The sequence below is a fragment of the Meleagris gallopavo genome, chromosome 10 (genome assembly GCF_000146605.3).
Source record: "Meleagris gallopavo isolate NT-WF06-2002-E0010 breed Aviagen turkey brand Nicholas breeding stock chromosome 10, Turkey_5.1, whole genome shotgun sequence".
In the NCBI taxonomy this organism is placed as follows: Eukaryota; Metazoa; Chordata; class Aves; order Galliformes; family Phasianidae; genus Meleagris; species Meleagris gallopavo.
In genome coordinates, this window is record NC_015020.2 from 11,866,740 (window position 1) to 11,883,881 (window position 17,142).

Here is a 17,142-nt window from a genome sequence, read left to right on the forward strand (position 1 = left end):
AAAAAAAAAAAGGACCAAGAGCCTTATGTATGAGCTCAGTTTAAGCAGCGCAGAAACCTCTGGCTCAGCACTTGTGGCATGACTGGTTTGATCATGATTTGTGATACCTTTGTTGTATCATAACATGGTTTTGTAGACACGATGTATTTTCTGCACACACATTTGCAAACTCGTATCTTTAATTATCACAAGAGATGTTTACTTACCTAGATATGTGCTGGTTATTTGTTTCAGGTATAACCTGGGTGCTGGTATACCGAACAGACAAATACAAGAGATTAAAGGCTGAAGTGGAAAAACAGAGCAAAAAATGTAAGTACTTTTCAGATATTAGAAAGAATGTCTGCTGTCCTTCTTGTAGTCTGCTTTGGCAAATGTAAAAATGAACAGAGTCTGTGCTCTGAGATATTCCTGCTGCCTTTTCTCTAAGGGAGAGAAGCTTGGGCTTCACTGGATCTGAATTTTACAGGTGTAGTGGAAATGCTAAGTCACAACGTGAAGCAATGATTGAGCACCTGGTGGGAAGGCAGGGCCAACCCAGGGGAGTTCAGGTGTGAACCTGAGTGACTGGAAGGGGTGGAGCCAGGATCCCCCCTTTCCAAGACCTCATTTAAGGTTGGCAGTGGAGGTGAGGGCATCTCTTGCTGGAGATCCCTGCCTAGCTGAGGTAAGCAGCTCTTCTTCTTTGTTTTCGCATCTGTGACTGCTGCGTTTGGGCTGGTCCTCCTTTGCTGTAGCCAAGGACTTTGTCACCCTGCTATTATCATCCCATTATAGTATTACAATAGATTACCTAAACTGGTACAGAAAAGACTTATCTCTGTTCTTAATTTTTGCCTTTTTGTGGAATTGAGGCTGATAGAAAGACCTCAATTTTACCATATCCACTCTGCTTTTCTTGGAGGACAGGAGGGAGATCAGTACTGGAGTCTGCTTCTGAGCATGAGTAGCTTGTGTGTGTGTATATAGTTGTATTCCTTTAGATCCCCCAAAGTAATTCCAGGGATGCAGTTTCTGTTTTTCAAGGAGGATTTAAAGGATTTGGATATGTATGAATGGTTTGAAGGAATACTCTGAGAAGTAAAGCATAATACCTAAAAAGTGATGATTAAGCATGGGAAATGGGTAAGGATAGAATTATGATAAAAAAATCTAACTTGTCAGCTGATATGAAAATATACTGTTATAAACTGGAAACAAAAATAAAACTGGGTAGAAGAAAACTGTCCCAGGTAATTTCAAGAGGCCTGGGAAGAATTAGATGAGGGTAGGAGAAGGGAGCAGAGAGCGAGCAGTCAGAAGATACATGTCAGATATTAAAGTAAGAAGTTGTGAAAAGGTATGCTTGTGTATGGAGTGTTTCAATGGACCTGTCTGTATCAGAAACCAAGGAGCAGAGGAGAAATTGAGCTGTGTGTTCAAACTTAATTGTATATTCTATACGCAGGTTCCAGCAGTATGAGACAGTGCGTGGTGATGTGGGGGTTGAACCTGAGCTGCTGTTAACACTTTTTCACCATGATATCAGTACTTCTGGAAAGCAAGAGAAAATATTATTAAACCATGTTCTTTCCAGTTTAGCCATCCCATGGGTAAGATAAGCTGGAAAGTGAAAGTTAGTCATCCTTGTGTCTCAGCTCCTAAATTTAGGGGCTTTTGTCATCTTGGCAGTATCAGATGGGGATTGCATCTGTGCCCACCCTGCCCCAAACCTGTTTGGCTGACAAAGATGAGTTGGGCAGAATTAGCCACAGAAGGCAAGTTTTAGAAGTAATTGAAACCCAGCTGAAAACTGAAGAGTAGAACTCAAAGGCTGTTAGCTTAGCTTAATCTCTGCAGTGTAATGATTTCTGTAAGGCTTTAGTGCAGTTTTTTTTATAGCTGTCCTGATATCTTGGTTATAATCTGTGAAGGGAAAGTTCATGCATCTCAGTTTCTTATCTCCTTGTTTGATGCTCCCTCTATTCCCCTAAATCACCACCCACCCTCCCCCCCAAAAAAAGAACAGAATAATGAGGAGTTACTAAAAATTAAGGCTTGATCTGTTTTCCTCCTGCACTGAGGACAGCTGGCTGACCTGATGGCTTACAGGCAATTTGTAGAGCTCTTGAGCCACACCTTTCAACTGTTGTCCAACACATCTGAAACAGGAAAAAACACATGAGAGATCTTTAAGTTCTCCTTTGGGAGTACTAGCAATCCTAACAGTTTGCCAAAACAAACGGGCTGAGTAGTTTGCTCGAGCAGCATTGTTACTCATCATTCTTAGTTTCTTATCTTCCTATTCTCTTGTTGCTGTTGAGAGACAGCATTATTGGAGACTGATGAAGAAATGATAGCAGGTGTCTTGGGATAAATGTAGCAGTAAACTTACAATAAGTATTTCTGGTCTGCAGGGTATGGTTGGAAGTGTTATCCATATTCCTGCAGACAGCCTTGTGAGGCTGCCTGACAGTTATTTGTCCTGTGCAAGCCATAAGGAAAGTTAGGCTTCAGGGTCTGTTAGGGCTGACATAAAGTCCAATAGCACTACTTGGAGTGAAGCTGGGATCTGGAAGTGCCCCCTGGTCACAGCTGGAAAGAGCAGATAGCCCTGAAAAGCCAGTGTTTGCCAGACTGTGGGATTATGTGTGCTAGGGTTGGGTTGGACTGATCGGGGTATCCCACCTGCAGCAAGATGCTCTCTTGTGAGCACAGATGTGTGGTTGTCTGGCACCTCTCTCCAGCATTCCCTCTGAACAGACTTGCCTTGCTTGTGCCCTTCTAACTTGCTCATTCTAGATGTGCTTATTCCTTGGAAAAGCAGCTGTCTTACAACAGATGTGTTGTAGATGATATGTGGACAACTTGTTTAGGCTAGCATGGATTTCCTGGCAGTTATGCGTGGCTGAATTGCAGATTACAAGCACTTCAGAAGCCAGCACAACATACCTTTCTATAACTTGGAAGGCTGTTTTCATTTTACCTGAGCTTTAAAATCTACACTAGAGTATGTCTGTGGTGTCCCTGTTCATTGTGGGGAGTTGGACCAGGTGGCCCTCAGAAGTCCCTCCCAGCTCTAAGGATTCTATGATCTAACATCCGTGTTGAGCTAGTACTGATTGAGAGAAGTGTGAGCTGGTGCTCAGCTCTCTAAAGCTGTGTGAGCTTACAAGAGTCAGGTCTGCTTGGTGGAAAATACAGTAGATGTATGTAGAGTTTAGGGTAGGAAAGGACTGCTCTGTGTTTTTACACCATAGCTGTGCTTTATCATCCTCGCTTGTAGTGCCCTTGTTCTAGGTCTTACCTCAAGACCAGTCTCTTCTTGGAAGAGCTGCTCTGGCTGTTTCCAGAAGAGCACTTTCAGATGAGCAGCACACTTTCTATATTTGAAGTTTGCTATGCTGCTCTTATGTTAGGTTGTTTTTTTTTTTTTTTTTTAATGCAGTGTTGGTTGCTTGGATTTGTTTGGTGAGCGTCTGACTTGGGGTTTTATTAACTATGAGCTTAGGCTCTTGCTTTAGAGGACTGGAACTGCTTCAGTACTAATTGAAAAGGAATGGAGATGCTCTGGCTGACTGCTTGGACGGCGTTTCCCCTGAGAATTACATCCCTTCTTCACAGGCAGGCAGAGAGCACAAGCTTTCCTGTGTTCTGCTTCCCACTGCAGATAATCGGGTGCAGAGCTTGCCACAAAGCTCTTTTCATTAGACTTGCTGAATCAAAAGTACTGTCTACTACTAATGACAAATCAGCAGTGGTCATTTGAGCTAAGATTGTCCTCGGGCTGCTTGGGTAACAATGTGCTCTCAACAGAGTTTAAAATTGACTCTTTGAAACATTCCTATATCTCATCCAAGCTTTGGGAAAGACTTTCGGATTTTCAGTGTTCAGTTTGCATCTGGTCAGCCTGGAGTGGTTAATAACTTGTTAGTTCTGAGTATGTTCATAGTTAGAACTTTCTTTTGTGCCTCTGTTCTCTAAAGGGAATAAAATTGTTTTCTTGTGTGGAAGGAGGGGGGTTAGTGTCTGTGCAGAAATGATGGAATATTTCTTTGCGTTTTGCAGTGGAAAAGAAGAAAGAAACGATAACTGAATCAGCAGGCCGACAACAGAAAAAGAAAATAGGTAAGGTTAGGAGGGGAGTGCAGCGCCTCAGGAACATGGAGGAAGTGCCTTTCCCTCTTTTGAAGCAGTACTGGAGCTGGTTCTTAGCGTGGCAACTGGCACGTGAACCTTGATGCCTTTTTCCTCCAGAACAGGGGGCAGAAGTCCTCTTGGTGGCTCTAATGAAGTTCAGAGAAGTGCAGCCTCATCAAGAGGTGATCAATAGTCATGGATGTGACTTATTAATTTCAGTTGCCAAAGTTCTTTGCTGCAGTACACTGACAGCTTGCAGTAGCTCTGTGTTTTTTAGCTCTTTCATTTTTGAATACTTCAGAGCTGAAGATACAACTCTGTGCTTACATTTATTTAAAATTATCTAGAATTGAGCAATGCAATCTTTTTTTCCTGTTCTGTTTTTCATTGTCAGTACAGTTTTACTGTGTTAAGGTAACTCTTTAAACAGTGGACTGTGCAAGAATAACATGGTAGATGTTTAATGTGTCTGAGCTTTAGAAGGTTCTCTTATCTTCAGGTCTCTGAAGTAAAATGTACAGTAAAGCCTGGTTAAATTATTACAGAAATCATAGCAAGAATACTTCTGAGAGCTCCTGGGAGTTGGTTTCCTAGTTCCTCTGTAGCACCAGGTAGCTGAATTGCTCATTTGATCTGTTCAAAGCTCCAGAGTAATTATAAACACATCTTCAAACAGTTCTTCCTAGGTATAAAACCTGTTATTATTGCACTTCTGAAAGGAGAGGAGCCCAAATTCTCCCTCTGTTCTTCCTATTTCCAGCTTTTAGTCTTAAGTAACCCATATATGGGATAAATAAAATGACTGGATAAGGCAATTTTGATTTTAAGTTGTTAGCTATAGTCACTTTTCAAGTCATTGACTTTGCAGGGTGCTATTCAGGCTGTGTTTCTAGCAGAGACTGTTTTACTTGTGCCTGGACTAAACTAATAAACAGTAGAATCTAAGGAATTCAGGTGCTGCACTGTTTTGTTTTTTAATATGCTGAAATAATTTTGTTTTGCAAATGAAAACAAAGCACAAAGGGATTAAGAACAAAACTTAGGAAGTGACCACTGATTTTGTTTGCTGTATTGCTTGCTGGCCAAGCTTAAGATACTGAGTGTTGGGTTGGTTGGGTTTTGTCTTGCAAGTGCTGCATAAGTCATTTGCTTTCGGGCAAAGCTGCATTCTTAGTGTTTCTGAAAAATCAGGGCTACGTGCCCATCCAGAAAATGACTCATAGCCGTTGAAAACTGATGTCAGTGGCTGAGGTACACAGATTGTAGCATCGTTGTAACAGTCAGATGACTTGTGCTGGGGTTACTTTAAGTTCTAAAATTCTAGATAATACAAAAAAAAAAGACTTCTCATGATAGTCACAGCTGTGGTGCAGACCTGCCCCAGTTGCCATTTGTCTTGCGCACAGAACAAGGCAGGAGGTGTGTGTACAACCTTGCTTGGTCACATAACAGATGAATCATGCACGTGTACAAGGAGAGAGGATGAAAGTTGCATGGCCAAGCTTAATTTGGTGTTTCTTACTCTACAATTTCTATTAATTGTAGAGCAAGCCAATTTTATTCATAGTGTCTAAATCACTTTTTATGTTTCTGGAGCAGCACACTTTTAATACCATAACGCAGCCTTCTGCCACTTCAACTGGAAGAGAGTGTTGGATCATTTATACTTTGCTCTGGCTTTCTGCACCTAGAATAAGAGACTGTGGCATTCCCAGTAGTCCACATAAGTGCTTGTAAATCCAGTACTGGCAAATAAAGTTTTTTTTGTTGTATCCTCATGGCTCCTGTTCCAATGACCAGAATTTGAAGAGCTGGTACTGCAAGGTGCTCCTCATTAACCCAGTCCTTTTCCTCTTTATTCCTACCCAGCTGCATAGCAAGCTACTTAAATGCTGCTGATGTATGCCTTGGGTAGCTATAAAGCATTTCTATAGAGTGGTAGGATACCTGGAGCATATTTGTTTTGAATTTGTAGAAATAAGAAACAGGTCAGGCATGGTGGGGATCTGAGCTGTGTTCTTCATTGCTGTGTAACCTTTAGTCCATCTAAATAGATGGTTAGTTATGTAGGTGAGGGGAAAAAACAAGTATTTGTGCCAAATGTGATTCCTAAAGATCTGGCCTAGTTGCTGATATGTCTGAAAACAAAACTGTCCACCTGGGTCAGGAAACAGGTGTGTGGAAAGTTCCTGCCTTTGGGAATGGTTTGCAGTTATAAGCAATAGAAAACAGCAAGGATGATTCTAAGAAATTGGGTAGGGGTGTTTCTCCTGCTTTGTATCCACATTGATTGCAAGTTTCTGTGTTTATCAGCTTTTTTTCAGGGCTTGAAAGATAACCCTCTGAGCTTCTGTGTTGCAGGCTCCTTGTACTGAGACTTCAGCAGGGATCTGCTGGGCAGCTTGCCTGTCGAAGAGCCCTTAATAGTGGCTCTGCATCCCCCTTCCCTTCTCCTTTCACATTATTCTTTGGATACTTCATCCACATCCTTACCCTAGTTTCAAAGCCCTGGATGCACCTCTGGATCCTCAGTCTGACACCTCCAAAATAAAATCCTTGCTTATGTGGTGTGCTTACAGCAGTGAGCAGAGCTTTCAGATGCGTGCTTTGTAGGCACTCTCTTTGTTTTCTGGCAGTGTTGTTTATGCTGCTGTGGTAGTTGATTGAGCTGGCAAATCTGACATTCTGTGCATTTCTTCCAGAAGTGCTGAGTGTATGATTCTTCTAGCTTGCTCCTCTTTTTGTGTCTGCTTTGCTGTGTGGTGTTGGGATGGAGAAGCAATTGGCTATGAATGATTTTTCCACTTCATACTGTTTGGCAGGGAGAGCTGGAGTTGATTTGGGGAGTGTTACTTGTTTGGAGTGCTAGGAAGGTTAAGTCTTCCTGGAAATGAAAATGTTCGTGTTTCTAGCTTGGTGTAACTGATGATAACTGTTGTTGTTTTCGTCCTTCTAGAGAGGCAAGAGGAGAAACTGAAGAATAACAACAGAGACTTGTCAATGGTAAGAAAACTAGAGCCAGTTTCCATCTGCTGAAGACTTCACTCAGTAGTTTTCCAACAAAGTCTTTGTTCATTTGGCAGCTCTAGCAGCTTCTCCTCCTCACAGTTCTTTCTGGATTACCTCTGACATGTACAGATCTTAGTTTGAACTCTCCAGCAGTTACCACCTCACCCTATCCCCATCCTTAGCCCTTTTCGTTTTTGTAAGTTTCCGTGATGTACAACTTATTTGTCTGACTTCCTCTTGAAAGTTGTTTTTTTTAGAATGAATTCCTACTGGTTGTGTAGGCTTAGCTATGAAAGCTAACGAGGCAATTTCTGAGCAATTTTTGTTCCTTTCTCCTCTCTGAAGTTGCTCTTCACAACAGTGTTCCACACTGTGGCTGTTTTTGTGCCCAGTTGTAGACTGGACTCGAATTTGAGTGTTTTTTGGTCACTCCTTTTGCAGTCCATCCAGCCTTCTGTGTCATCTTTTTTCCTTCTAGATTCCAGTGATGCTGGAGGAGGCCTGCTCTTGAGGTTGTGAGCCCTAACCTCTCAGTGTGGTCCTGTTGTCTGCTGTTTGATTACCTTTGACCTTTCATCTTACAGGTTCGGATGAAATCCATGTTTGCCATTGGCTTCTGCTTCACTGCCTTGATGGGGATGTTTAACTCCATGTAAGTCAGCTTTCTGTATTTTTCTTAAATGTTCATGTTGAATATATATACTTCTTTAGGATTTTATCCAAGAACCATAACTAATCTGTAAATTGGATCAATATATCACATAATTATGTGGTCTGGTCACAGCATGCATATTCTCAAGAGTGGATACTGCAAGCTGGGTGCTGTTAAATTGAATAAAATGAATGCAAACTGAACACAGCTTATGATTCTTTCTGTTTGGGAACATCTTGACCACAGTAAGTTTGGTAGATTCCAGGCAAGCAGCCATGGTCTTCAGTTTATTTGGCTCTGCTATAATGTGACTAAAGAACACTTGAAAGCAAAACTGGGTCAGCTCTCCTGCCCTTAGAAATGAGCTGTAATTGCAGAGTTTGCTGTTGCCCTACTTAAGGTGATCAGAGTCAAGATACTAACAGGTCCAGGCATGGACTTCAATCTTCTTTTGATTTTTAAAAAAGCGACTTGAAGTTGCCTAGTCTAGAAACAAGAAAAATCTGGTTTGCATGGTTATGGAAAGCTTTTCTTCAGAGGTGCAAGACTGAAGGACTGCTTGGCTTTTAAAACTTGTTTTGATCTTGAAATGTGAACTTTCTGTTAGCTGTTAAATCTGAAGATAATATGGTCAGTATGACTTTCAGGAGTCTGTTCAGTATCTAGGCAGTGTACTTACTCTGCTGATGGGTATTTACATTCTTGGGGTGGCAGTCCTTAGGGTACAGTCAATTGTTATTTTACTGCAGGACTGTGGGTGGATAACTGCAAGCAGGGAGTAACAGAACTGCCACTGTGTGGACTCTTTATTTATTCAGCTTAGTCTGACTGCAGCATCTAGTATTCTCTGGAATGCTGTGAAACTGAGCAGGGGAACATGGCACTAAAGTGCTTTAAAATCTGGGTACCATCTTGATTTGTTGTTGATTCACTTAACTGGGCTACCAAATTGATGTGTATTCCTTCTGTTCTGAGGGTTGCTGTCCAGAGAGCATGCTAGTGTCCACAGGGCTCAAGTGATGCTTTCAGGCATGTCTTGCCTTAAACTGCCCCTTTCTTCTGAGACTGTCCTGGGAGCCAATACAGGAGCAGCATGAGCTATTCCAAGCGTTGTTTGAACTGAAATAGCTTTTTTGCTGAGTGTAGGAGTTCTGAGGCCACTGAATTACAATCCGGAGTCTTGCCTATCTTGCTTTTGGGGCAGGTAGTTAGATTTTTAGTCGATTTTATTTTGCTCTTGGTCTCAGTGCAGGGTAGCTTAGTGCGTTGGTATCTGAGAGATGGCTTTACTGGCTTTTACCTGCACTTTCTCACGCTTGCAGAATGGTTTGAGGAAACTGTTTCCCACTCATGTACATGTGTTCTCTTGGCATGGTGTAAAGACTGGCTGTGTGGCTCAAGAGAACGCTTCAGTGATGAATGCAGGATGCTTTTAGGCTCCTTCTGAGAAGCTGCTGTTGCCAGGTCATTCACTGAGGCACTGTGGGTGTGGTATGAAGAGGAAGAAAAGGATGGCTGACACCTGCAATGACTGTAGTCCAATTTGCTTGATTTCCTGTTCTTGAATGAGTTTGCTGCTCTGGGGGACAAAAGAAGCAGGAGTCAGGTGGAAGCAGCGTGGTGTTGCCACCCTTTGGACGAGTGCTGTTTGGACACTGCTGCACTGTAGCTGGGCACCTTGCCTTTGCCAAGTCAGCCGAGCCAAAATGGACATGATGGTGATGATTGCCTCTGTTTTGTGGCAGTACTAATGGAGCAGCAGGGTAGGGCATGCTGGAAGGATTTGTTGCAGGCTGGTTTAAACCCAGAGAATGAAGTGCTGTGTGAAGACGAACGGTTGTGGCTTAAAAGATTCTTTAGGGCTGGAAGTTCTGTAGCAGCAGTGCCCTCCAAGCAGATGGGCTTTCTCTTGGGAGAGAATTTAGCTTCTGTGTGTCTCAATTTTCTCTTGTCAGAAGCTTCTTAATGCAATCAATTCCCTGTCTTGCTCTGAGCTGTGCGTTTCAGTACCTCCTCATGCTAATTGTAAAAAGCCTGCTGGAGGAAACAGCAGGTACCTCAGGGTGCTGCTGCTGGAGTACTTGTCATTCTCACAGCAGGAATAACGCAGAATTTTAAACCACTGGGGGATGTTACTGGGAGATAAGCATCCGTTCCCAGTTCTTCTGCCAAACTGCCTGTGAGATGTAAACAAAGTTGGCATGTGTTTGAGCTGTAGCTGTGTGAATGCATCTCCACAGGAAAGAACGCTCGTTTGGGATCTCTTGAAACAAGAAACACCTGTTAGAAAATCAGCACACACGGAGAAAATAACATCCAAATATGCACATGCTGATGAGGCATCGTACGCACTTCACTTCAAAAGATTGGGACGGCTGTCTGGGCTGGGAGAAATCTTTGCAAACAGGCCAGAATTCACACTCAGCCTGATGCCCTGGAATGTGGAGCTGGAGGAGTTCCAGGAGCAGAACAGGCTGCTTGGAATAGGGGATATCTTCCTGCCTCTACTGCCTTTGCAGAGATAACACAGAGAAGGCTGTTGGTGTTAAGTGTGCTTTTGATGGATATTATGTGCATCTTGTGCTGAGAACTATAGCTGTTCCAGGAAAGAAACAGATGTCTTCACGTAGACTCTGCTTGATATTGCTCTTTTGCTTAAAGCAGAGTCAATCTTCTTGCTGTACCTGCAGTACAGCAGGGTGGTTGTCATCCATCTTATTGAAGTATCCAGTCAGCATTGGAATAAAATGCACCAGTAAGCTGCAAAACACCAGCCAAGATCTTATGAATCACCAACTAGTCCAGTTGATCACTTGCATGTCACTGTGATGTGCTTTGACCATGACAAAACAGCTATTAAGGGAAGCCCAATTACCTTTTGGATGACTGAGTGTGAGGGGGCTTTTTAAATTAAAAGGGATATTTTAGCCTCTGACAGAATCTAAAAGAATGGGCTGGGGAAAGCAGCATGGCTTTTCAGCCTTCCATGTTCTTGTCTGCTTTGGTGGCCTGCAAGCAGTGCTTGCTTGTTCTTTCTGTAGCCAAGAGCTCTTTTATGTTCCCCAGATGTGATCCAGTGCTCTTCTTTTATTCTTTTTTTCAGCTTTGATGGCCGAGTGGTGGCAAAGCTTCCTTTTATCCCCCTCTCATACATCCAGGGCCTGTCCCACCGCAACCTTCTGGGTGAGGATTACACCGACTGCTCCTTCATCTTCCTCTACATTCTCTGCACAATGTCTATCAGGCAGGTGAGTACATCACTGTCTCTTGCATGTGTGGAGCAGGGAACGCACACACAGTGCGGTCTCTCCATAATTACACCAGAGTGCTAAGACAGGGTAGCAGGAATGGGTACATTTCCTGTGCGTGTCCCTAATTCACTTAATTAACATGCTGAGAGACTGTTTCCATCAGAAGCCAATACAAGTACTACTTCTTACCCACTGGTTATGACCTTCACAGTAATAGGAGGAGAGAGAAGTACAGCATCTTCCAAGGAAAATTCCTTGGTGGCTAGAGGTTTGTAAAGGTTAAACCACTTCACAGACTTGCCAAAAATAGGTGAAAAGTTAAAGCTAGGTTTGTTTTTTTCCTTTTTATGCTGGCCACCTGATATTTTCCCCCCTTTTTTTTTCTTTTCAGTCTTAAGAACTTTACCTTCAGCACTGATTCTCTTGCAGTGTTAGGGACATGACTCAGAAGAGGGGTTTGATATGATAAACCAAGAGTAGGCCACATAGGTCCCCAGTAAAGCAGTTTAGTTGCATCTTCTGAAAAGAGAAGTGTAAGTGTGGATAAAAGGAAGTATCTGTTCAGGACCAGGCTCTGTTAACCAGCTAGGTGACTGGCTCGTTGTTCAGCAGCAGCATTGTGTTGAGATGAAGATTAATCCTCCTTAACAGACAGAATGGCTGGTGAGGATCACAAAGTGGACCTCCTTGGTACAACCAGAGGTTTTTGCCACTTTTTTTTCCTCAGTGTCCAGGGGATAAATCCATTCTGGAGTTTGGATGAATGCTGGTGCAAGTAGCTGCAAATAATCAGCTCTTTTGTACTTGTTTCCTTTTTCTTTGATTTGCTTCCTGAATTCTTGCTGCTTTTCTCCTTGGCCAGCTTGTTGCTTTTCCTCAGTGGGTGTCGAGGGATATAGATTCGAGAGATAGGCAGAGGGAGGTGACAAGTGCCACTGCTGTCAGAAGTTTGAGTGAGCTTGGTGAAGCATCTGGATAAAGTTCCTTTAGTCACAAACAAATTAAATTCACTATTGCCTCTGTATTGGGTATGTGTGCTGCAATGGATCTGTGCCTGGTCTCGTGTAAAAGCAAATAATGAATTGTAAGATAAGTGGAGGTTGAGAGGGTCATCTGGAAGTCATTGGGTTCACCCTTTTACCCCCTGCCTCCCCCTCAGAGCAGGGCCAGCTTCCAAGTCCAAGTACCAAAGGCCAGGAGGTTCCTCGTTGTGCTTTCTGCAAGACAAATCTTGTTTAACTTCCTAGTAATTCAAACAATGTATACTGCTTGGAAAGAAGTTAGACCTTTTGAGCACTTTGAATCATCTTTGTGGTCTGATGCTATTCCTTTGGGCAATCTTATGTGGTGCTCTTCTGTTACCTTTAATATTGAAAAGTCCCTTCTTTCCAACACTGCAGACTATTACGTGGAACTGAAGACAGCATCTGTAAGATTTTTTTTCACCTATAGAGTTGACTGGAGAGCTGTCTTGCAGAAAAATCCCCTGTGGGTTTTTTTGTCCAAGAATAGAATTTGTGTGATTTGTTTTAGTCCTGGGCATTTCCTGCTGTTGCCTGTTATGAAATGAATAGATAGACATCATAAACTGAGCAGTTGGCCACTGTGGTTCTGGGGAAAAATGTCAAACTGCAGCAGAGTGGCTTTTCAAGAGAAATTCTGATAGCAAATAACCTCGTGTGGGAGAGTTTGTGCTGATGGTCCGGTGAGGATGGAAGTTACCTTGTTGCTTTCAAGGTAGGTGTTTTTGCTCTGGAGCATTAGATTGCAGCCTTCCTACGGCTGTCTTATCTACGTGATTGTGATTAACTGTACCTGCAATTCTTCATCTGTTAGGCAGCTCCAAGTTTCTTCTTCCTTGTTCTATGGAGGGATGGGCAGAGACCAGCTGTGTTACTTTCTGCAAAAGCTAGGAACCAAAGCTGTGATTCCTGGCATCCTGTGATTGGTTTTATTACTATTTGGAGGTACTTAAATGACAACATGATGAGGAAGAGGACTTTGGCTGTGAGAGACCAAGGGAGAGGGGAAGAAAGCAATTAAGGACGCTCATAATGGTGCCAAAGATATGTTTCTGGTGCTATGACTATAGAGGTGAAAGCTTCATGACCTGTTGCTGTTTCACTGTGTGCAAAAGGGAAGATTTCACTGGGCTGCCTTCTAAACAGCTGTTGGCCAAGGGAGGAGAAATGATGTGTTTGATGTAATGCCACCAATGCAGGGAGGATCACCAATGTACAGAGGATCAGGCCGCAGAAGAGCATAAGAGAGCTATACGTCCCTCGACCTTCTCCTAAATCCTAGAACTGACTGCAAGGGATCGAGATAGTGAAGGCAGCCATCCTGGTGGAGCTCCAGAGTAGAGGAACTTCTGTGTATGTGAGAGACCAGAGATCCTGAGGGAAACGCAGGGGAGTGTGTGAGGGTGGGGAGGCTAAGTGGCCGTTGATTAAACTCCCGTGAATGGGATGAGCAGCAACAGGCAGGCTATTCATGTGGTTCTCAGGCATGTGGGGGTGATAAGCTCTTTAGACACTGACTGGGAAGCTCGCTGCCTGTGACCTGGCCAGCATCTCCCAAAATAGTTTACTTGCGGTGAGTAACTTCCTTTGCGCTGTTCCCAGCTCTCCCTGGCACGTAAATCCTGTCCCCTAGTTCCTCCTGCCTTCCTGTTTGGAGAGAAGAGGGTTGCTGGGAGAGGCGTTCCAAGGGTCCTTGAGCTGTTGGGTTTCAGCTGGGAAAGTCTGCTGCCGGACTGGGCGTGAGGCACAGTGTCAGGGTTACATCCTCTGTCCCCACTCCTGTTTCTGAACTCCCGGCCTTCACCTGTGCTATGTGTGAAGGAGGTTGTGCTGCTCTTCCTTAGGCGTTTGCTGGTCTTTACTTCCTTTTCACACGTGCTTCAAGCATAGATGAGGCCTCTTCTCTCTGAAATGCATTCCCAGAGGGAGAGGGAGCCAACAATTATCCTTACTGCCCCAAGTGCACTTTCCCACATGGCTTCATCTTCCCAGCCACGCGCTGATGTGTTTGAGGCCCCTTCTGGATTTGAAGACAACTGCGAGAAGAGTGAGAGCTACATCTGCTTTTATCTGAGGAGCATTCGTCAGAGCTCAGCTGAAGAAGTTGGATCCTTACGATTTATCTTCTTCCTGTGGTGCTCCTGAAGGTGCTGGCCTTGTCTGTGTTGGAAGCGGACTCTGCAGGCTTCCTTGTGCAACGTGATGCATAGCAGCCAGGACAGATTTCTGCTGGACCTTGCCCCAGCCCTGGTGTTCCCAGCTGTGTAAACATCAGGACTTCTGTCCAGCAGATCTCATTTGCAGCTAATGCAGAAGCACAAATGAGATTCCTATGGAAAGATAATCCTGCAGGATGACTGTGTACTTGAATCCATGTACAGACAAGTTGTCTCTCCTCCTCAGAACTATTCAAGCAGATGGAGTAATTTTAGCACCACAGTTCTCTGATGCTGATAGTCCTGATACTAAGAGCAGGGTGGGAATGAGAGAGGCAGGCAGTTGATCCCACTGATGCTCTGCTAGGATCTCATTCTGTTCCATGCATGAGCTGCTACAAAGCTGACAGGATCTGGGTCTTTCCTGCTTCTGACTCTGCAACACCCTCTGGTGTTACTGAATCTCTGTTAGCTGCTCTTACTTCGCTCCCTCTGTCCGTTCTCTTGACTGAAAGCTCTGGGAAGGTGAATCACACAAAGGAGTTTCCCACGGTGAACTGCTCTCCTTTACTGAATATCACCCAGTGTCACTGTCTTCACTTTCACTGCCAACTGAAACCTTCCTTTCTTCACCCCAGATGACCCCTTTGAGCTACTCTGAAATTAAGCAGCTCAGTCTTTTTTCCTTTAGTTCGTGTCTTTCTTCCATGATCAAAAATGTGTAAGAACTCAATGACCTTGCTGTCTGGCCTCCTGACTGTTATTTGGGAGAAGACACTCAGGTTTGAAGAGAGCCCTTCTTCCTCCTTTTGTTGTCTGGATAGCCAGGACTCAGCTAATGACAGCAGCAGGCCACCGTTTTCTTCTTTCCTTTGCACCAGATATCCCTGTTTTGTCAGCACTGCATAAGCGGCATCTTGAGCTGTACCTAGACAGCAAAGGCTGAAACCAATAGAACTGGCAACTCTATAGTTGCAATGTTGCAGTGTGTCACAAAAAAGGCAGAAAAGCATTGAACTATTAGAATATTTTGTTGTGAGGTGTGTAGCTAGTGCCTGACTCTGATACTTAATGCTTTCCTTGTTGCTTTCTACTAAAACACCTTGCTCAAATGCAAAAAAGCAGAGGAAGTAATTTCAGTAGTTGTTTTCTTAGGTTTGCTATGTGTGTTTGTTACAGTGAGTCTCCTCCAGTCCGCTGTTCTTATCTGCATTGCTAGCATGCATATTAAATCTGTGTTTAAGTATCTGGCTTGAATTTGGACATGCTTTTGCTGCCACATTGCTGACCCAAATCCAGACTGCGCTATGCAAGAGCCTTCATCACTGGTTTGCAGGTGCTGGGGGTGCCTGAGAAGCACCTTCTGGAACTTGTGCAAACAGATCTGCCTTCCTTCTGCCTACAAGCTGATGTTAGTTCCTGCTTCTGTGTCCACTGCAGCTAGATTGCAACTATTTGACTGATAAAACCAATCTGTAATCCAAATAATTCATGGTGTATCTGCTGGCTGTGTAGCTGGAGGTAGAAAAGAGGCCCTCTGCCAAAATGCAGATTTAGTGATGAAGCTTTAGTTGAGGTAGGAGGAGGAAGAAGGAGACCCAGTACTAAGCCATTCAGAATGGCTGTTTGCCTCCTTGCTGATGTATAGGAGCAGATTTCTGTTCTATGTTAGACTGATAAGACTCTGTGGGTGACAACGTGAATCAGTTGAAGCTGATGAGAAGGCTGCACCTGCAATCAGAGCTGGCATTTCTTCCTCTTTAGAGTCTGCCTTGTTATGGCCTGGTGCTGATGTGCCCTTCTGTTCTTCTTTTTGCAGAACATCCAGAAGATGCTCGGCCTTGCTCCTTCCCGGGCTGCCACCAAACAAGCAGGGGGCTTCCTTGGCCCCCCACCTCAGGCAGGGAAGTTCTCCTAAAGCACAATTACAGCCTTTGCTGCAGGTCTGCCAGCCGCACAAGACTGCCTTTGGGAGGTAAAACAGCGGGTTTCTACACCAGGCTTCCTGTGGCCGAAACCAGCCTATGCAGTATTTATCAGTCTTGGAAACATCTTGCATTTGAAGTATTCCAACAGCAGTTGCCTGCTCATTAAATCAAGAAAGTTCTCAGAAGATAACTTGACCTTTTGTTTCTGAAAAATAAATGGCTTGGGCATGTTGATTTAGATGTCTGTTAATTGTGCTGTAGGACAAGTAGAATTACTTTGTAGCACAGTTGATTCAGTTTAGGGCATGGAAATAAACTCAGAATGAGATTTGTGAAATAGCTGAGAAAACTTGCGACAGTTGTGCTGTGAGGTGTCCCTTGTTTTGGATGTGCTGGTTATGCTCCTGTGTAGCAGGGAGCTGGGTGAGTAGGTGTGCTTGTTTCTCCTTTTGCCACATTTCCAGTGTTGAGATAGAGATTTTTCTTTCTTTAATTGGCTCAGGCTGCTCTTCAAGGCTGCAAGTATTGCTGGATGTACTGTCTGCCTGTGTCTTCCTGGCAACACTTGGTGCTACAGAGGTTAGAGGCAATATATGACTTCTGTTAAAGTTGCTTGCTTAGGCAGAATCTGCTGAATTGCAGAGACAGACCTGGCCTTCAACTTAACAAGTAAACTGCTGAATTATATCGATGCTGTCCATTGAACTCTTTTATTGCCTGAGGGCTTAGAGCAGCAGAATTTGTATTCATGCCACTGAGTTTGCTGCTCATCAGTCTGTTTTGCAGTCTGAATCTGAAAGTCTCCAGCCTCCTCCTTAGCCCACTGAGTTCCCAGTGCTTTCTACTTGCCACATCATTACCTGGCTCAGTCATGTTGGTCAGACTGTCTTTACAAGGATGAATAAATCTTGCTGCTGTGCTCAAGTCAGGCTGGAAGTGTTCTTGAGGTGTACAGTAGCCACAGGGGCTGTGGGCTTGGTGCTTTTGTGACCAGAAGCTTCTAAT

At 43.8% G+C, this 17,142-nt stretch overlaps 1 protein-coding gene across 1 annotated transcript; it reads left to right on the forward strand.

Moving 5' to 3' along the window:
* Window positions 1-179: 179 nt before the first annotated feature.
* On the forward strand, window positions 180-16,371 carry TMCO1 (transmembrane and coiled-coil domains 1). The gene is made up of 6 exons (XM_010715749.2): window positions 180-312; window positions 4,048-4,107; window positions 7,076-7,122; window positions 7,713-7,780; window positions 10,884-11,028; window positions 16,029-16,371. Exons 1-6 carry the CDS (start codon window positions 195-197, stop codon window positions 16,125-16,127), a joined length of 537 nt encoding a protein of 178 aa, XP_010714051.2. The 5' UTR covers window positions 180-194; the 3' UTR covers window positions 16,128-16,371.
* The last annotated feature ends 771 nt before the right edge of the window (window positions 16,372-17,142 follow it).